Below are 21,041 nucleotides of genomic sequence, written 5' to 3' on the forward strand. Positions count from 1 at the left end.
CCAATGGATGGGAGGCTGGTTTGTGTGATGGACTGGGCTACATTCATGATCTTTTGTAGTCCCTTGTGGTCTTGGGCAGAGCAGGAGCCATACCAAGTGGTGATACAACCAGAAAGAATGCTTTCTATGGTGCACCTGTAAAAGTTGGTGAGAGTCGTAGCTGACATGCCAAATTTCCTTAGTCTTCTGAGAAAGTAGAGGCGTTGGTGAGCTTTCTTAACTATAGTGTCGGCATGGGGGGGGGGGGACCAGGACAGGTTATTGGTGATCTGGACACCTAAAAACTTGAAGCTCTCGATCATTTCTACTTCGTCCCCGTTGATGTAGACAGGGGCATTTTCTATGTTTTATTTGTAAGATTTGTTTTATGGTCATTTATTGCTTGAAGATGATATCTCAGACAATAAAGCAACAACTTACATTTCTGTAGCATCTTCAACATAGTAAAATGTCCCAAAGTGCGACACAGGAGCTTAGCCTGGCAAACATTTGACACTGAGTAACTTGAGGAGATTTTAGGATTGATGACCAGAAGCACGGTCCAAAGTGTAGGTTTTAAAGGAATGCCTTTTATGGGGGATAATGAGATAGAGAGGTGAAGAGGTTTGGAGAGAGAATTCCGGAGCTTGGGGACCCAGTAGATGAAGGTACGGAGCCAGTGGTGAAGCGATTAAATTTAGGGATACGCAGGGAGCCAGAATCGCAGGATCACAGAAATCTGCGAGTTGGAGGAGATTATCGAGATGAGAGAGAGGAGGAGGCCATGGGGAACTTGGCCAGGAGGGTATTGGAATAGTGGAACCTAACGGTAACAAAGGCGTGAAGGGTGGTTTCGGTAGGTGAACTGAGCTGAGACAGAATCGGGTGCTGTTACAGCTGGAAATAGTCCATCTTGATGATGCTGTGAATATGTGGTCACAAGCACTTCTCGGGGTCAAACACAAGGCCAAGGTTTTGAACAGTTTGCTTCAGCCTCAGGTCATTGTCAGGAAGAGGGATGAAGTCAGTGGCTGGTGAAAGGGCTGGAAGATCCAAAATAATCTGCCCCTAAACTTGTCACCCTCAGTTTTGGTTTCAATAATCCACTTTAATGACCTGTGTTCTTTCCTCCTGTTTTAGCAAAGTTTCTGGGGAACCAACTTCTCAGCTATGGGCAGAACCTCTCCTTCATTCTCCACGTGGAAAGTGAGGAATTAACATCCTTCAGCCTGATCCTGGAAGGTTCTGGAATCCACGTCACTGCTTCCGTTTCTGCGCAGGTGCAGAACGACACTTCTCCCTGGGAACAGATGGTTATCTTCACGTGAGTCGCAAGTGAATCCTTCCATTAGTTTGAGCTCCCAACGCTGCGGCCTGTGATTTAGTGTTGAGGGCAAATTAATTTAAGTGTTGAGAATTATTGGAATTCCTCAATGATATCTGTGAGATTTATTACCTCTGCCACTGAAGATGGGCAGAGGCAAGGTTTTCACCCATTTGCCTGTAAACAATATATCTCAAAAACTAAGACACAAATTTGAAGAACACTTGGTGCACAGGGAGGGCATGGCCCCAGGAAGAACTGATTAATTTTTGACGAGGATCTGGAGCCTGGAGGATCCGTTAATCTTGGGAGATGGGGTAAATCGACTTTCTTTTAGAATGTTGTAGATTGTTTCATCTGTTGAAATGTGAACAGAGTTTTCAGAGCAGGTTGTTGGATGTGGATTGCCCCCTGCAGCCTCCTCAGTGAGATGGAAGCTCTTAATAAAAAGATTTGTTTTTTTCTGCTTTGTAGTTTTTTGTTATTCATTCATGGGTATCGCTGGCCGGCCAGCATTTATTGCCCATCCCTAGCCGCCCTTGTTCAGAGGACAGTTGAGAGTTAACCACATCGCTGTGGCTCTGGAGTCACATGTAGGTCGGACCGGGTAAGGACAGCAGATTTTGATGGCACATTCGTGAACCAGATGGTTTTTTCCAACAATGTATCTCAAAAACTAAGACACAGATTTGAAGAACACTTGGTCAACAGCTAAGGCATGGCCCAAGGAAGAACTGATCCATTTTTGATGAGGATCTGGACCCTGGAGTTTTTGAAAGGATCCGTTAATATTGGGAGATGGGGTGGTTTTATGGTTATCAGTAGACTTTTAATTCTAGATTTTTTATTGAATTCAAATTCCACCATCTGCCGTGGCGGGATTCGAACCCGGATCCCCAGAACATTAGCGGCGTTTCTGGATTAATAGTCTAGCGATAGCACCACTAGGCCATTGCCTCCCCTGTTGCAAAGCATCAACCAGGTAGAGAAAAGCCTCAAGGGAGAGCTGCGCGATTGTAATAACATTGGGTTAACAGATCAACTTGCTTCGTTTAAAAAAAAAATCATCCTTCGGTAGCACAGTGGTTAGCACTGCTGCTTCACAGCTCCAGGGACCCGGGTTCGATTCCCGGCTTAGGTCACTGTCTGTGTGGAGTTTGCACATTCTCCACGTGTCTGCGTGGGTTTCCTCCCACATTCCAAAGATGTGCGGGTTAGGTTGATTGGCCATGATTAAATTGCCCCTTAGTGTCCTGAGATGTGTAGGTTAGAGGGATTAGTGGGTAAAATATGTAGGGATATGGGAGTAGGGCCTGGGTGGGAATGTGGTCGGTGCAGACTCGATGGGCCGAATGGCCTCTTTCTGTACAGTAGGGCTTCTATGATTTCTAGTTCTTTTATCGATTATCTTCAATTTGTGCCCTCTCGTTATCAACCCTCCTGCCTCTGGGAACTGTTTCTCCACATTAACTCTATCAAAGCCCCGTCATAATTTTGAACACCTTTAGTAAACCTTTCCTTAACTTTCTCTGCTCTAAGGAAAACAATCCTAACTTCCCGAGGTCTCTCCTTATCTCCATGTTGGAGCTGCTCCAGGCCGAGCTGTCCATCCGTGGGCAACATGGAATGGCTGAGATCAGAGGCCATATATCTTGACCTCGCCTCACTACCACCTGAGTCGATGCTCCCGCCCTTCCGGGGGTGGATGTTTACAGCGACAATTTTCCTAATTGGGATATTGGGCTCATGTTCAATGTGTCAGTAAATATTCAGAAGGACAAACTTGTGGAACCCTCCCTGTATAAAGTAACAGTGATCATAAGGAGGAGACTTATTGAGGCAAATAAGGTGGGGACTGGGATGGAAGAGGTAGATTTAGAACATAGCTTCAAATTAAATTGAGAGAGAGACATGCCACTGAAGCTTTTCATCTTGTACTCATCAGGACAAACACAAAATGCCAAGTTTCAAACAATCACAACAATTTATATCACAGGAGAAAAGCTCTGATTGGCCAAATTGGGGAAAGCAATGGCAAACTATGCTAATTGTTGGTTATTCACAGAATCATAGAAACCTTACAGTGCAGAAAGTCCGCATCGACCACAATCCCACCCAGGTCCTATTCCCGTAACCCCTCATATTTACCCTGCTAATCCCCCTGATACTAAGGGGCAATTTAGCATGGCCAATGCACCTAACCTGCACATCTTTGGAGTGTGGGAGGAAACCAAAGCACCCAGAGGAAGCCCACGCAGATACGGGAAGAATGTGCAAACTCCACACAGACAGTGACCCAAAGCCGGAATTGAACCTGGGTCCCTGACGCTGTGAGGCAGCAGAATTAACCACTGTGCCACCATGCTGCTACCATGTTGAAGCTGTTACAGATACACAGGTAATGATTAAGAGTTGCGAGCTCAGATAAAGAGAGTCTGGTCTTGGAGAAGGAGTCTGCCGTGTCCACCAGCACACTTCAGGCCCTCTGTGACTGGTGGGCGCAGCAGTTTTGGCAACCCCATTAATCACATTGCGATTTAAGGTTGAAAGTTTGAAGGTGGCATGGTAGCACAGCGGTGAGCACTGCTGCTTCACAGTGCCAGGGACCCGGGTTCAATTCCCGGCTTGGGTCACTGTGCGGCGTCTGTACATTTACCCCGTGTCTGCGTGGGTTTCCTCCGGGTGCTCCAGTTTCCTCCCACAATCCAAAAGACGTGCAGATTATGTACGTTGGCCGTGCTAAATTCTCCCTCCGTGTTACCCGAACAGGCGCCAGAGTGTGGCAACTGGGGGATTTTCACAGTAACTTCATTGCAGTGTTAATGTGAGGCTAATAAATAAACTTAAAACTTTGTGACTTGCTTTTGTTTGCTGTCGTATCTTTTTGTCAGGGGCTGCTCCTTCGATTTATCCCTTAGTTTGTTTAATTTAGTTGAATTGGTTATACTCAAAAGAGAATGAAGAGAGTCGTGTCTTTGGCCTTCTGTGAATGGTGGCACTGTGGGTGGGGGGTGGGGGGGTGGGGTTGGGGGGGGGGTGTAGGATGGGGAGGAAGAAGCTGAGGTGCAACATCACAACCGGTAACAATGATATTTTGGTTTAATTAATTAATCAAGTTTCCTTTTGACATTTTTGCCGGAATTTTACCACCTCGCCCGCCCGAGGCTCGTAAGATCCCACCCAAGGCCAACGGAGAATGCACATTCCGGGGCGGGGCTGCCGGTAGAATCCCGGCCTTGGTGTCAGAATGTCCCACCAGAAGCTGTCACCCCTGTAGTTTTTGTTAAACTTATTGATTATTGTTTTATGAAATGAGTACAAAGGGAGTTGGGGGAGAATGTGGTGTCACGGCAATGTCACTGGGCTAGTAATTCAGGCTCTGGCATCATGGGTTCAAATCCCACAATGGCAGCTGGCGCAATTTTCATAGAAACTAGAAGCAGGAGGAGGCCATTCGGCCCTTCGAGCCTGCTCCGCCATTCATTATGATCATGGCTGATCGTCAAATTCAATATCCTGATCCCCCCCCCCCGACTTCCTCCCATATCCCTTGATCCCTTTATCCCCAAGAGCTACATCTAATTGCTTCTTGAAATCACACAACGTTTTGGCCTCAGCTGCATTCTGTGGCCTATGGCCATGCTTGTCGGAAAATGTCTCATCTCATAAGCTAAACAAGCTTTGTTAGTACTTGGATGGGATTCTGTCTGGGAATACCAAGTGCAGTGGGCGATTTGCTGTAGGGGCTGGAATGCATCATCAGTCCCGGAAATGAAATTTTAATTTCATTTGTTAACTTTCAGTTGGAGATTTTGTTTTTAGTTACTGTGCCCCTTCAAAAGCTTGATCATTGGTTTATTAGTTCATTTATTTTAACTGCTGCTCATCAGAGTATAAAGAGACTCAGTGGGGACTTTGGGTTAATAGTCAGAAGTCTGAAATGCTGTACCCTGAGAACAAACCCACTCAAAGGGAAACATCTTGTGTCCTGTTTCATACTTCACCATCTGGCTTGGATCCATTCAACAAACTATAGACCCCCCAAGCTTGACTTATTAACCGTTTGAAATTCGTGATCATTTGAAATTTGGTATTCTTGTGTATGTCCTGATGAGTGCAAGATGTAAAACTTCAGCAACAAGTCTCTCTTTTCAGTAATATTCAAGTTCTATACCCTTTATAGAAAGGATATTATTAAACTAGAAAGAGTGCAGAAAAGATTTACTAGGATGCTACCGGGACTTGATGGTTTGAGTTATAAGGAGAGGCTGGATAGACTGGGACTTTTTTCCTGGAGTGTAGGAGGCTTAGGGGTGATCTTATAGAGGTCTATAAAATAATGAAGGGCATAGATCAACTAGATAGTCAATATCTTTTCCCAAAGGTAGGGGAATCTAAAACTAGAGGGCATAGGTTTAAGGTGAGAGGGGAGAGATACAAAAGTGTCCAGAGAGGCAATTTCTTCACACAGAGGGTGGTGAGTGTCTGGAACAGGCTGCCAGAGGTAGTAGTAGAGGCGGGCACAATTTTGTCTTTTAAAAAGCATTGAGACAGTTACATGGGTACGATGGGTATAGAGGGATATGGGCCAAACGCAGGCAATTGGGACTAGCTTCGGGGTTTAAAAAAAGGGCGGCATGGACAAGTTGGGCCGAAGGTTATGTTTCCATGCTGCAAACCTCTATGACTCTATACGTGACTGTTACATTGAGAGAATAAGATAACTGACATGCGGATGGATCTTCACACACAGCGCGACTAATGTTTGGGATGGACCCTGGGGAGGACATGAGAAACAGGAGCAGATGGAGACCAGTGAACCCCTCGGGCTTGCATTGCTCTATCTGATTGTGACTGATGATCTATCTCAACTCCCCTTTCCCACACTCGACCTGTGGAATTCATTACCACAGGAAGTAGTTGATGCCAAAACAGCGAATGTATTCGAGAGGTGGCTGGATATATAGCATTTGGGGTGAATGGGTTCAAAGGTTATGGGGAGAAAGCAGGATTAGGCTATTGAGTTGGATGATCAGCCATGATCATGAAGAATGGTGGAGCAGGCTCGAAGGGCCAAATGGCCTCTTCCTGCTCCTATCTTCTATGTATCCCTATCCCCATTCCCAGAAATCTATCTATCTTTGTCTTGAATCTACTCAACAACTGAATTCTCAGGGTAGAGAATTACAAAGATTCACAGGTCTCCAAGTGTTTTTTAACCATTCGTGGGGCATGGGCGTCGCTGACTGGCCAGCATTTATTGCCCATCCCTAGTTGCCAGAGGGGACAATTGAGAGTCAACCACATTGCTGTGGCTCTGGCCAGACCAGGTAAGGATGGCAGATTTCCTTCTCGAATGGATGTTAGTGAACCAAATGGGTTTTTCCAACAATCGAGAATGGTTTCATGGTCATCAGTAGATTCTTAATTCCAGATTTTAAAAAAAAATTGAATTTGAATTCCCCCACCTGCCGTGGCGGGATTCGAACCCGGGTCCCCAGAACATTGGCTGAGTTTTTGGATTAATAGTCTAGCAATAATATCACTAGGCCATCGCCTACATTGTTCTTTGTCAGTCTTAAATTGCCAACATCCCATTCTGAGTTCTCAATTCTCCAGCCAATGGGGAAACAGCCTCTCAGCATCTGTCAAACCCTTTAAGATCTTCAGATGTTTCGGTTGGATGAGAAACCCTGGAATTATTTAAGAAACAGTTGGTGGACTTGAGGATATCTCTGCACGTTTGGGCGATGGTTTGTTAATCTTGAGTCACGTTATTTCAATGGCTGTTTGTGTTTTTGGCAGACTGCATGAAGCAGGGGAGGGGATCCAAACTCCAGCCCTCTCCAGTTTCCAGTTTCAGCAACTCCTCTCCAATCTCAGCACCGTGAAGCTGGGCGGCAGGAATGGCTTTCCCTGTGAGTGACCTTCACCCTAACTGGGGATATCCGTCTCTCGAGCTGCGTCTCTCCGTGTGTGCGCGAGCGTGTGTGTGTGTGTGTGGAAGGTAATTGTGGTCAGTGCCTGATTGTACACAGTGCAGCAAATCAGACCCAGATGTGAATTCCCCCAATCTCTTCCATATGTTGCATGAATGTGGGATGACCAGCCGGGAGTGCAGGATTGTTAAAGCGGCCATTCAGCCCATTGTGTCTGCACTGGCTCTTCAAATGAGCAACTCACCTGGTGCCATCCCCCTGCTGCAATGACTTCCATCAGGCCTTTGAGGTTGGCCTATTGGAAAATTAACTCCCTAAAGTTAAAACTTTATTTATTAGTCACAGGTAAGGCTTACATTTCACTGCAATGAAATTCCTGTGAAATTCCTGATTAAGGATCCAATCGATGGGCCAATCAGGGAGCCTTTTCCTTGTATTTATCCGGGAGTGTCGGTTCCTCTGGCACCCCTGAAGGTAGACTGCTGGCTGCGAGCACTCTGTGTACTGCTGCTGGAATTGTAATGAAAGAGATTTTGGTGAAGGGATTTCTGCCTCCGCAGACTTATTACACCTGCCTTCTCCCCGTAACCCTGCACATTCTCCCTTTCGGATGTCAGCTGTGTTGCTTTTAAAGGGACAGTCATCAGCTCAGCCCAATTCCCTTTTGAATGCTTGAATTGAAACTGCCTCCACCACACTCTCAGACAGTGCATTCCAAACCCCAACCACCCGCTGTGTGAGAAAACTTCGCCTCATACCGCTTGGCTCAGTGGGTGGCCCTGCTGCCACTGGGTTAGAAAGTTCTGGATTCAAATCCCACCCCGGCACAAAATTCCTGGCTGACGGCACTGTCAAAGACGCTGTCTTTCTGAGGGGATTTTTAACCGGGGCACAGACGGCCGCTCTCGGGGGGGATGTAAAAGATTCCATGGCCACTGTTTTGAGGAGGAGCTGGGGGAATTATACCCAGTGTCCTGGCCAACAGTTACCCTTCAGTCAAAACCATAACTTATTATTGGTTCCTTTATCTCAGTGCTGCCTGTGGGAGCTTGCTGGGTGTAAATTGGCTCTGTGTTACCGACAATCCAACACTGACCGCACATCAAAAGTATGTAATTGCTTATTAAGCATTTTGGAATGCCCGGTGCCCATGAAAGATGCTATATAAATGCGGGGCTTTATTTATTTATTGAACCTGTGCTATGTCATTAAGCCTCTGATTGTTTTCTGTGTTTTCTGCCCTCTCCTGCAGTCTCCCTCATGGAGGTTACCTTGGTTACGGCCCAGGCCGGCCTATCACCCCGTGCAGCCTGGGTGGAAGAGTGTATGTGTCCGGAAGGCTACGTCGGACAGTTCTGCGAGTTCTGTGCCCCGGGCTACAAGCGAGAAGTCCCCTATGGAGGTCCACTGAGTCAATGCATCCCCTGTACCTGTAACCAACATGGGACCTGCAGTCCGGACTCAGGTCTGTTTATATTGTCAGTTATCCATATTTCCATTCCAGTGTCTCAGCCGCCCTCGCTGACTCTCGGAACCACAGAAATGTAAGGATAGAGGGCAATTTGGTCTATCATTCACTGGGGTCATGAACTCTGACCCCGTTGATTTCCCCTTGTTCCTTTTATAATATTCATCTTGAGCTACTGGGACTTAGAATCATAGAATCCATACAGTGCAGAACAAGTATAAAAGCAGGGAGGTCTTGTTGCAATTGTACAAGGTACTGGTGAGGCCGCAACTGGAGTACTGTGTGCAATTGTGGTCCCCTTATTTGCGGAAGGATGTATTGGCCTTGGAGGGAGTACAGAGAAGGTTCACCAGGTTGATACCGGAGATGAGGGGGTTAGCTTATGAGGGGAGATTGAGTAGATTGGGCCTGTACTTGTTGGAGTTTGGAAGGCTGAGGGGAGATCTTATAGAGACATCTAAGATAATGAAGGGGCTCGACAGGGTAGAGGCAGAGAGATTCTTTCCACTTAGAAAGGAAACAAGAACTAGAGGACACAGCCTCAAAACAAGGGGGAGTCAGTTTAGGACAGAGTTGAGGAGGAATTTCTTCTCCCAGAGGGTAGTGAATCTCTGGAATTCTCTGCCCTTTGAAGCAGTGGAGGCTACCTCGTTAAATATGTTTAAGTCACAGGTAGATAGATTTCTGATCAATGAGGGAATTAAGGGTTATGGGGAGCGGGTGGGTAAGTAGAACTAAACCACTATCAGATCAACCATGATCTTATTGAATGCGGGGCTGCTTCTATTTCTTATGTTCTTATGTAAGACCATTCGGTCCATCAAGCCTGCACTGACCACAATCCCACCCAGGCCCTATCCTCATAACCCCACATAATTACCCTGCTCATCCCCTTGACACTAAAGGGCAATTTAGCATGGTCAATCCACCTAACCCACACATCTTTGGACTGTGGGAGAAAACCGGAGCACCGGGAGGAAACCCACGCAGACATGGGGAGAACGTGCAAACTCCACACAGACAGTGACCCGAGGCTGGAATTGAACCCGGGTCCCTGGCGCTGTGAGGCAGCAGCGCTAACCACTGTGCTGCCCCTTGAGCAGCTAACAGTGCCGGCACGGTGCTGGGGGAGTGCTGCTGTGTAAGGCGTGCCATCTTTCGGACAAGAAGTTAATCTGAGAGCCCGTCTCCTCCCTCGGATGGATGTGAAAGATCCGGTGGAACTATTCCCAAGTAGAGCTGGGGGGGGGTAGAGCCGGTGGGGGGGTTAGGCAGAGGTTTGGGTGGGTGGGGGGTTCTCGCTGGCGTTCCGGAGCGACACTCATCCTTCAATCGACATGACTAAAACGAAACCAGATGATCTGACAAATTGCTCACTGCTGTCTGTGGGATCTTGCTGTGCTCATATTAGTTGCCTCGTTTCCCGCATTTGCAGCAGCGAGGGAACTTCAATAAAGAGACTTTGATCACCAGAAAGCAGCCTGGGACACACTTTGTCTAAATACACCCCACCCCCCCAGGCATTGTGGTTGCTTCATGTGGAAACACTTTCACATAGACGTTAGAAAACGCGGAACAGAAGTGTCTCCCCTTCCCCTCTGCTCCCAGAATTAACAGGAATTTTTTAGGCTTTTATCTTCCCACTCATCGGTCCAAGTAATCCTTCTCTCTTTCCCCAGCCAAAGCCTTCCCTGATTATAGACACACTGACCCATAACTTACAACCTCCGGGGCGTCGCACCTGGGGGTGGGGGGATCTCTGAAGCTGGTCTGGCCACTCCCACCCCTCCCAGTGTAAGGACGGCACAGCAATTAACCTGCAAGTTCGAGCTTCCATTGGGTAACTGCCTGGACCGTTCAGTCGGGCCGAATGGCCTCCTCTTGCTCCCGTTTTCGATAATCTTTTTTTCTATCCTCTGATTTAAATCAGTCTTTGGATGATTCTGACCATTTGACAGGAGAATTACCAATAAAAAATTAGAATTAAAACCATTTTTAGCTCCTGGCTAACTATACTACTGACGGTGGCACAGTAGTTAATCCTCGGGTTGCTGTCTGCGTGGAGTCTGCACATTGTCCCCATGTCTGCGTGGGTTTCCTCCGGGTGCTCCGGTTTCCTCCCACACTCCAAAGATGTGCGGGTTAGGTTGATTGGCCATGCTAAATTGCCCCTTAGTGTCAGGACTAACAGGGTAAATACATGGGGCTATGGGGATAGGGCTCGAGTGGGATTGTGGTCGGTGCAGACTCGATGGGCCGAATGGCCTCGTTCTGCACTGTTGAGATTCTATGATTCTATGAACACCCTCCCTGGACCCCACTTGGGACCCCTTCCAACTATCCCCTCCTGCCGTGACTACCTGCCCCCTAACTATCTCCCCGACTAGCCCCCCGATCACTCTCAGGATGCCCCGACTACCCTCCCCACCCTCACAACTACCTTCCCGACCCCCAAGGGATCTCCAATTACCCCCTCCACCCCTGTGCTTTCTTTGTTAGAAATGCGTCATCGGGAGGGGGGGTGAAGAGGGCAGGATGGCCCTAGCACCTGTTTGATGCCCCCTTTGCCATCTTGGTTTTCCTGAGCCGGTCTATGTGAGGCCTGACCAGTAATCCTTAAAGCATGCCACTGCAATGGTAATTTCTCTGAATGTGGCTCTGGGGATGTGTAGTACGCCCCGTGGCCCAACATCAAGTCCCACAATCCACTGGTGCCTGGGGGAGTAGACATTCAGTGACAAGGGAACGGCGGTGGGTGCTAATCTTTGGGAGGGAGCGGGCTGACAAACGGAGGTGTAACTGGTCAGAGAGTCCAGCCCAGCACTGTGTGTTGTGTGGTGTTCCTGAGGAGTGCTCGAGGGGAGCACTGTCCTTTACACCCACTCTCTCTGCTCTGATGTGTCAGTATGTACTCCAGCTGGAGCTGGTATTTGCTCAATCTGCCTCGTCACCTGTGGATGGATCGACCAGAGCCCCACTATTCATTACACTCTCCAGATCAACATGTTTAATTATTCTGAGGGAGATCTTCAGGGCAATTTGAGGCTAATTTAATTATTCTCAGCTGGTCATCGGGACAATTAGAGTTTAATTTCTCCTGGGCAGAACTTCAGGTCAATTAGAGGTTAACACCTCAGGTAGATCCTCTGGTCAGTTAGAGATTAATTGCCAGGGTAAATCTTCTGGTCGGTTAGAGATTAATTGCTTGGTTAGATCCTCTGGTCAGTTAGAGATTAATTGCTGGATAAATCTTCTAGTCAGTTAGAGGTTAATTGCTTGGGTAAATCCTCTGGTCAGTTAGAGGTTAATTGCTAGGGTAAATCCTCTGGTCAGTTAGAGGTTAATTGCTTGGGTAAATCCTCTGGTCAGTTAGAGGATAATTGCTAGGGAAAATCCTCTGGTCAGTTAGAGATTAATTGCTTGGTAGACCTTCAGGAGGAAGCTGTGAGGAATTTATCATCTTTCTCAGTATGTTTGAAGTGTGGTTGATCGATTTGCATCCGGGACAACTGCAGGGTGAGGGACGTGGTGTGATTCCCAGAGACTGCTGTCTCTGTGATGCCTGTGCGGGATTTATCAGTTATTAGTATTGGGAGCCTGTGTTTCCTGAGAGTTTTGTTCCCTGCGCTTACATTAAGCCTCTGGAGTTTTGAACATGACGTGTGGACTCTCTGTTAAGCTGTATGTCTTTTCCATCACAGGGATTTGCCAGTGTGTGCACAACACCATCGGGCCCTCCTGTGAGCAGTGTGCGAGCGGTTACTATGGCAACCCGTTCCGGGGCAGGTACAATGATTGCAAGCCTTGCCCGTGCCCCAGTCAGTCTAACTGCGCCATGGTGGAAGATACAAAGGAAGTGATTTGTACGGACTGCCCTGACGGACAGACAGGTAAATAGTGGCCTCCTGGCTTGACCTCAGCTCCCTCCGGGTGGGTCGCATCGCAGCTTCCTCCAGTGACCGAGTGAATGACAGCAAGTCCTGAGGGTCCCTCGCCCATCGGGACCCTATTGGATGGTGTCTACTGGGTTGACAAAAAACAGTTTCTGCTGGTGTTGTCTGTGCTTGAGAAAGGGGGATGATAATTCGCCGGAGCTCCCATTCAGAGCCACCTCATTCCCCCCTCCACCCCCAACACACTGTTGGAAAGTTAGGCGGCTGGTTGTCAGGTTTCGGCCTGTTTTGAAGCCTCACGCTGTTGAATGGCCTATTGGCAGTTACTGGGGCTCAGATGAGAAGGATTGCTGAATTGGCTGGGATTTGGGGATGGGTCCTTCCCACGTTCCTCACACCCTCACCCTCAGCAGACCGTGACACATCCGGATGTGGAGGCTCCAGCCCCTCCATCAGAGCAGAGGGTGCAGTTTCACACACACCCTGAGAACAAATCTGCCCCCAAAACAATAACAGATGATTCCATTTTTAAACACTCAACATGATCCATGTTGGATGTCAAATTATAGTTACGACTGAATAGAAATTGATTGACAATTTCTGGAGACCAATCATCACCTAACTGAATGGCAGCCCAGCACAGACTGGAGGGGCTGAATGGTCTCCTTCTGTCCCCATCTGCCATAAATCCTGGTAAATAATCAGGAGGATAAGAACATAAGAAATAGGAGCAGGAGTAGGCCATCTGGCCCTTCGAGCCTGCCCCGCCATTCAACAAGATCATGGCTGATCTGAAGCGAATCAGTTCCACTTACCCGCCTGCTCCCCATAACCCCTAATTCCCTTATCGATCAGAAAACTATCTACCCGTGATTTAAACATTAAGCATTGTTAAGACCCAGGCCAGAAACTCCAAGGTGTTTTATGAAGTTAGCCTTGACCCTAAGTTTTACATTTGATTTTGGCATTAGGGTGAGCATAAGATGCTTCACTCCAGGTATGATTCAAGTGACCCACTAGGAAGTTTATAATCAAATAAAATTTATTTAAAATATCACAAAAAAATTAGCATAACTTTTACCAATTACCTGACTTAAACACGACACAGTGTGACTCCTAACAGCTAGCTATCTCTGTTGTTCCAAGCTAAAGTGATATCCCAGAGACATACGCCCTTCAGGATTAGCACAAAAGCAAGTATGCTCACATGATGCTGGATTTTCAGCTGTTTAACACTTCTGGGACAGAGATCCAGGCAGCAATTTTCAGAGAAGGATATATGCTCAAAACAGCGAAACCTCAGAGAAGCAAATCCAGCCTCCGGCAGCTCCCAGCCTCTGGAAGATCCCAGAGACAAAAAAGGATATTTCTCCCTCTGCGGCTTCCAAAGCAGCAACTCTTACAAAACAGAATTTCCAAAAAACCTTATTTCCTGGCAGATTCCAGTCTCCGACTTCAGAAAGGGCAAAAGAGAGAGACTGCTCTCCCTTAACTCAAAAGCAGCATCTAAGTTGAAATATTCTGTGAAAAAGCCCAGCTTCCCCGTCACATGACCATACCTGTCAATCATCCCAATGAAACCCCACTCTGCAAAATCCCAGGGGAAAACAGCAGAACAGCATTAGTTCAGATGAAAACCAACATTCTAACCATTGGAAACAATTAAGCTGCCTCGACAATAATGCAGCATGCCGGTAGACACGACGGCTCCAAGTGCATAAAAACTGCTACAACAGATCCTGCACAAGAACATGGCTCAAATACATTCCTTAAAGGCACAGGATCACCACATCATCACCTAGTTGAGTGGCAGAACGGCTGAAGGGCCAACTCCTGTCCCCATCTTCTAGAAATCCTGGTGCATAATCAGGAGGATGACCAGAGAGAGCTGAAGAATGATATAATCCCTACAGTGCAGAAGGAGGCCGTTCGGCCCATCGAGTCTGCACCAACTCTCTGACAGAGAATTTTACCCAGGCCAACCCCTCCCCCATCCCCCTAAACCCACCCATTACCTCACACACATAGGGGCAATTTAGCATGGCCAATCCACCCAAGGTATTGACCAGACTTTCCATCTCCGATTGTCTCTTCCCAACTCTCCCCCTACCAATGACAGTCTTCCCACTCTCCCACCATCAGTCACCTGACACACCAAGCCTCCTTCCCACAGCCAATTGGAAAGCTGGCAAGCTCTTTGTTACCTGATTGGATGGTTCTTGACCATTAGTCAAACGTTAGTTTTCTGGCCATCTCCAAGTTTTAGGATAAGGAGTAAGCAGCGATCACAGATGTTGCAGGTTACGCAGTGCGGACAAGGAAAAGAAATTAAGATATCAATCAGCTGTGATGGAAGTGAGTGGCAGAACAGGCCTGAGGGGCTGAATGGCCTCTTTTTATTTTTTTATTCATTTGTGGGACGTGGGCATCGCTGGCTGGGCCAGCATTTATTGCCCATCCCTAGCTGCCCAAGGGCAGTTGAGAATCAACCACATTGCTGTGGCTCTGGAGTCACATGTAGGCCAGACTGGGTAAGGACAGCAGATTTTCTTCCCTGAAGGACATTAGTGAACCAGGTTGGTTTTTCCGACAATCAACAATGGTTTCATGGTCATCAGTAGATTCTTAATTCCAGATATTTTTTATTGAATTCTAATTCCACCATTGGCCGTGGCGGGATTCGAACCCAGGTCCCCAGAACATTAGCTGAGTTTCCTAATAGTCTAGTGATAATACCACTAGGCCATCGCCTCCCCCTTCTTACAGCCCAGATAACCAAGAACAGACTTTTGAATGGACCTACCTCGCACTAAGTTGATCTTTCTCTACACCCTAGCTATGACTGTAACACTACATTCTGCACTCTTTCCTTCTCTATGAACAGTATGCTTTGTCTGTATTGCATGCAAGAAACAATACTTTTCACTGTATACAAATACATGTGACAATAATAAATCAAATCAAATCAAAACATAAAATGCAAAACATTCAAAAATTAAGACCTTACGTCCTGAAGTTGTTTTCAAAGTATCCTGGACATCAACTTTAATTTGTGGAGACTCCACGGGAGATTTGGGAACCCCCGTGGGACATCTCCCTTTGCCCAGCAGTAAAATCCCTAAAGTTACTAGTATGAAAGGTTGGCAAATTCTGGTGTAAAAAGCTACCTTTTTCAGCCAGTGTCTTTGCGATGTTTCTAACGTTCTGACCAGTTTTCTGATCTCTCTCTCTGTCTCCAGGCAAGCGCTGCGAAATGTGTGATGATGGTTTCTTTGGCGACCCATTGGGACTTCACCAGTTTGTCCGTCCCTGTAGCCGGTGCCAGTGTAACGGGAATACTGATCCCAATGCCGTGGGCAACTGCGATCAGCTGACCGGGGAGTGCCTGAAATGCTTGTTCCACACTGTCGGCCATTACTGCGACCAGTGCGATGACGGTTTCTATGGAAACGCTCTGGCCCCCAACCCGTCTGACAAGTGCCAACGTGAGTGAGAGGTTTAGACGAGGGGACTAGAATGTTCTGTAAGCATAGGAGCGAGTTCCTTGTGAGGTGACATTACTGAGTGTCTGTTACTGGTCTGTGTGTGTGAGAGAAATGATGACCAAACTGTTACTAATGTGGTTCTCTTTAACATGTATGATGCTTTTGTGAAGAGTTACTCAATTGTGGAGGTTGAAATGTAACAATGTTAAGAACATAAAAAGGCCATTCGGCCCCTTGTGTCTCCCCTGATATTCAACATGGTCATTGGCTGAATTTCGATTTCCGTAATACCTAATAATCTATCGATCTTCGTTTGGAATGTTAAGTTTATAAATTTTAAGTTTATTTATTAGTGTCACAGATAGGCTTACATCAACACTGCAATGAAGTTACTGTGAAAATCTCCTAGTCGCCACACTCCTACGCCTGTTCAGGCACACTGAGGGAGAATTTAGCATGGCCAATGCACCCTAACCAGCACGTCTTTCAGTATGTGGGAGGAAACCGGAGCACCCGGAGGAAACCCACACAGACATGGGGAGAACGTGCAAACTCTACACAGACAATGATCCAAACCAGGAATCGAACCCAGATCCCTGGCGCTGTGAGGCAGCAGTGCTAACCACTGTGCCACCCGTATTCATTGACTGACATCCACAAATCCCCGGGGTGGAGGGTTCCCAACAGTCTGTGCGGAGATTTTTCCTCTTCTCGGTTCAAACCTGAAACTGTGACCCTGTGTTCTGGATGTTCCACCATGGAGGGGAGGGGTGGGGTGCAGCCTGTCCCTGATAGAAGCCAGCCGGGCCCTGGGCTCCTATTTGCAATGTTCCTATTAACAGCAGCATGGACAGGATGGGCCGAATGGCCTGTTTCTGTGCTGTAAGTTTGATGTTCTCACTCTGTTTATTGCTGGGAGTCACTGGAGTTGCATTAGTCTGTGTTTCTTTTCTCTGCAGCCTGCAACTGTGATCCAGTTGGTTCGACCAATGAGGTTCAGACCTGCGATCCTGCGAGTGGCCAATGCGAGTGCCTGCCTCACGTGACTGGCCGAGATTGCAGCCAATGTGAGCCAGGCTTCTATAACCTGCAGTCCGCAGTGGGGTGCTTCAGGTAACCAATAGAAGGAGCTGTCATCGGGAGGTCAGTGGCTCTTCAGTGAAAAGCTTATTTGGTTCCCCCAGCAGCCATCGAACGATCTCTCCAGCTCCAGTATTTTGGCAGCTTTACCCTGGGGAGTGATTATGTCGGCTGACAGAGAGGGCAGTAAACAGGACTGGAGAATCGAGGGGTCAAGGCAGTAGATGGAACAAGAGGTGAAAAACCTGGCTGAAGAATAGAAGAATTAGGAGCAGGAATAGTGGTCCCCTGATCTGATCTTGATCTGATTTATTTTTATTATTGTCACATGTATTAACACACAGTGAAAAGTATTGTTTCTTGCGCACTATACAGACAAAGCATACCATTCATAGAGAAGGAAAGGAGAGAGTGCAGAATGTAGTGTTACAGTCATAGCTAGGGTGTAGAGAAAGATCAACTTAATGCGAGGTAGGTCCATTCGAAAGTCTGAGCAGCAGGAAAGAAGCTGTTCTTGAGTCGGTCGGTACGTGACCTCGGACTTTTGTACCTTTTTCCCGAAGGAAGAAGGTGGAAGAGTGAATGTCCGGGGTGAGTGGGAGTCCTTAATTATGTTGGCTGCTTTGCCGAGGCAGTGGGAAGTGTAGACAGAGTCAATGGATGGGAGGCTGGTTTGCGTGATGGATTGGGCTTCATTCACGACCTTCTGTAGTTTCTTGGCTGCCGCTATTCGATGAGACCAGGGCGGAGACTCCTGCTCGGTGCTGTCCTATGATTTGCCATGGTAACTGTCCTTCACCTGTGACCTCAGGCAGGTAAAGGTCACGGCAACATTAACAAGACACCATCGGCAGATCCCAGACAAATATCGGCAGATTATTTTACCGCGAAGGTGAACATACAACCCTGAGCATTCTATAACCTGACATCCAACTGGCATAGGGGGTCAAAGGTCATAGCAAGGGTGGGATTGGGGGTCAGTAGGAGGACAAGATCGAGGGTCGGGGGGATTGAGGGTCAGTAGGAGGACAGGATTGAGGGTCGGGGGGATTGAGGGTCAGTAGGAGGACAGGATCAAGGATCGGGGGATTGAGGGTCAGTACGAGGGTGGGATTGAGGGTCAGTAGGAGGACAGGATCGAGGGTCGGGGGGGATTGAGGGTCAGTATGAGGGTGGGATTGAGGGCCAGTGATTGTTTTGATCAGTCTGCTGGGTCTGGGTGAAGTTCTCAAATGGAGTCTGTATCCACTCGCTCGCCGTGTTACTGTTCCTGTTCTCTCTCCAGCTGCGCCTGCCACCCTGTGGGATCACGGAACGGTTACTGCCAAACTCTGACCGGCCAGTGCAACTGTCGGCCTGGAATTGAAGGGCGATCATGTGACAAATGTCAACGTGGCTACTTTGACCTCTCTGAGAGGGGCTGTCGAGGTACTGAGTGCAACTATTCTCTCTCAACCCCACAATGTCGTTTATTTAATCTTCTCTCTTCTGTTGCTCATGGGGCCACAAGGACACCCTCTACTCAAATGGCCATTCCTCACGGCTGAACCAAGATGGAGAGAGTTTTCTGACTGTTTGACTGTGGAGGGCGTCACATCCAATCTATTCTAGTCGGGGACCATGGCTGATTTCATTGGCCAGAGCTGAGGATTTCGACTCTTTACCTCTGCCCAATGCTCAGCATATTTTGCACAGGGCAGCAACAAGCGAGGGAACGCCGGGGTCACTGTGTGGAGCAGTGGTCGGAATGAGCCAGAAACTGCCCTTCCTAAGAAGGGCAAACCAGTTACTGCAGTCTGCAGAGAGATGAAAGGGATGTTTAATGCTTTGAGTTTCATGACCTTAAGTCAGAACATTAACCATCTGTTTCTCTCTCTACTGAAGCTGCCTGATTGTATCACCTGACCCACTGAGAATTTCCTGCATTTTCAGGTTTTATTTCAGAATTTCAGTTTCTGCAGCGTTTTTGGGTTTATCTCAGAATTTCAGCTTCTGCAGCATTTTCCGGTTTTATCTCAGAATTTCAGCTTCAGTAGCAATTTTCAGGTTTCATAGAATGCTGCAGTGCATGGCCATTCGGCCCATCAAGTCTGCACCAACCACAATCCCACACAGGCCCTAGCCACTTAACCTCATGCATTTACCCTAGCTAGTCCCCTTACACCAAGGGGCAATTTAGCATGGCTAATCCACCTAACCCGCACGTCTTTGGACTGTGGGAGGAGACTCACGCAGACACAAGGAGAATGTGCAAACTCCACACACACAGTGACCCAAGCCGGGAATCGAACCCGGGTCCCTGTAGCTGTGGGACAGCTGTGCTAACCACTGTGCCATCGTGCAGCCCCAGTGACACAGTGGCACTGTGCTACCAGCTTCCACAGCATTTTCAGGTTTTATCTCAGAATTTCAGCTTCTGCAGCATTTTCAGGTTTTATCTCAGAATTTCAGCTTCTGCAGCATTTTCAGGTTTTATCTCAGAATTTCAGCTTCTGCAGCGTTTTGGGGTTTATCTCCAGAAATTCAGCATCTGTTAGCTTTTATTTTTTTTATTTATTAAACCCACATGGATACTGCTTGTGACACCAATCGCTGTAGGAGGGGGTGGGACGGGGGTGGGGGGTGTGGTGGTTGGGAGGAAGCTACGTTAATGCAGCGTGACACTGTTGGATCTCTCATGCGGACTGTGTTTGAATGGAATCTTCTGTGTGCTAACTCCTTTCCCTCCATCTTCTCTCCTGCCCTGCAGCCTGCGACTGCTCTCCGCTGGGATCTGTGGATATGCAGTGTCAGAAGAATGGCTCCTGCCTCTGTAAGAGGGGCTTTGTGGGAAGGAAGTGTGAGCAATGTCAGGAAAACTATTACTACGAGGCCTCGACGTTTCACTGCCAGTTGTGTCCAGTCTGCTACGGTTTGGTCCAGGATGAGGTAAGGAACTTCCTATCCACTCGAATGGGAACTAGGAGCAACGGACGGCATCTCTTAAACAACTGCTGCAGGCGTTAACAAGCTCTCGGCCTATTGAGGCCTAATATAGCCTGAGTGTTTGCCCACACCCGGTAACTGGCTCTAAGTTATTAACAAAGAAAATTGCAGCACAGGGACAGGCCCTTTGGCCCTCCAAGCCTTAACCGACCATGCTGCCCGACTGAACTAAAACCCCCTACCCTTCCGGGGACCGTATCCCTCCATTCCCATCCTATTCATGTATTTGTCCAGACGCCCCTTAAAAGTCACTATCGCATTTGCTTCCACTACCTCTCCCGGGCAGCGAGTTCCAGGCACCCACCACCCTCCGTGTAAAAAAAACCTACCTTGTACAACTCCTTTAAACCTATGCCCCCGAGTAATTGACTCTTCCACCCTGGGAAAAAGCTTCTGACTGTCCACTCTGTCCATGCCCCTCATAATCTTGCAGACTTCTATCAGGTCGCCCCTCAACCTCCGTCGTTTCAGTGAGAACAAACCAAGTTTCTCCAACCTCTCCTCATAGCTAATGCCCTCCATACCAGGCAACATCCTGGTAAATCTTTTCTGTACCCTCTCCAAAGCCTCCACATCCTTCTGGTAGTGTGGCGACCAGAATTGAACACTATATTCCAAGTGCGGCCTAACTAAGGTTTTATAAAGCTGCAACGTGACTTCCCAATTTCTAAACTGAGTGCCGATGAAGGCAAGCATGCCTTTCTTGACTACCTTCTCCACCTGATGCGGTATCCACTCTGAGCGAGTGTCATTGTCGTAGGAAACAGTCCAGGCTGTTGTAACTCAGCTCAGCAGCTGCTGAATGCTTCATCCAAGCTTTAGTTACCTCCTGACCTCACCATTCCAACATTTTCCTGTCCAGCCTCCCACATTTCACTCTCCGCAACC

The 21,041-nt window shown here is 47.7% G+C and overlaps 1 protein-coding gene across 1 annotated transcript in view; it reads left to right on the plus strand.

Moving 5' to 3' along the window:
• The window catches only part of LOC144503042 (laminin subunit gamma-3-like), a 101,912-nt gene that overhangs the window by 55,827 nt on the left and 25,044 nt on the right, over positions 1 to 21,041 (plus strand). The window contains exons 10-17 of the mRNA XM_078227544.1: positions 1,120 to 1,303; positions 7,109 to 7,221; positions 8,495 to 8,707; positions 12,412 to 12,600; positions 15,843 to 16,088; positions 17,048 to 17,201; positions 18,454 to 18,596; positions 19,918 to 20,096. Of these exons, the coding sequence (XP_078083670.1) occupies positions 1,120 to 1,303; positions 7,109 to 7,221; positions 8,495 to 8,707; positions 12,412 to 12,600; positions 15,843 to 16,088; positions 17,048 to 17,201; positions 18,454 to 18,596; positions 19,918 to 20,096 (1,421 nt within the window). The remainder of the gene's footprint in view (positions 1 to 1,119; positions 1,304 to 7,108; positions 7,222 to 8,494; positions 8,708 to 12,411; positions 12,601 to 15,842; positions 16,089 to 17,047; positions 17,202 to 18,453; positions 18,597 to 19,917; positions 20,097 to 21,041) is intronic.

This window comes from Mustelus asterias, chromosome 13 (genome assembly GCF_964213995.1).
Source record: "Mustelus asterias chromosome 13, sMusAst1.hap1.1, whole genome shotgun sequence".
In the NCBI taxonomy this organism is placed as follows: domain Eukaryota; kingdom Metazoa; phylum Chordata; class Chondrichthyes; order Carcharhiniformes; family Triakidae; genus Mustelus; species Mustelus asterias.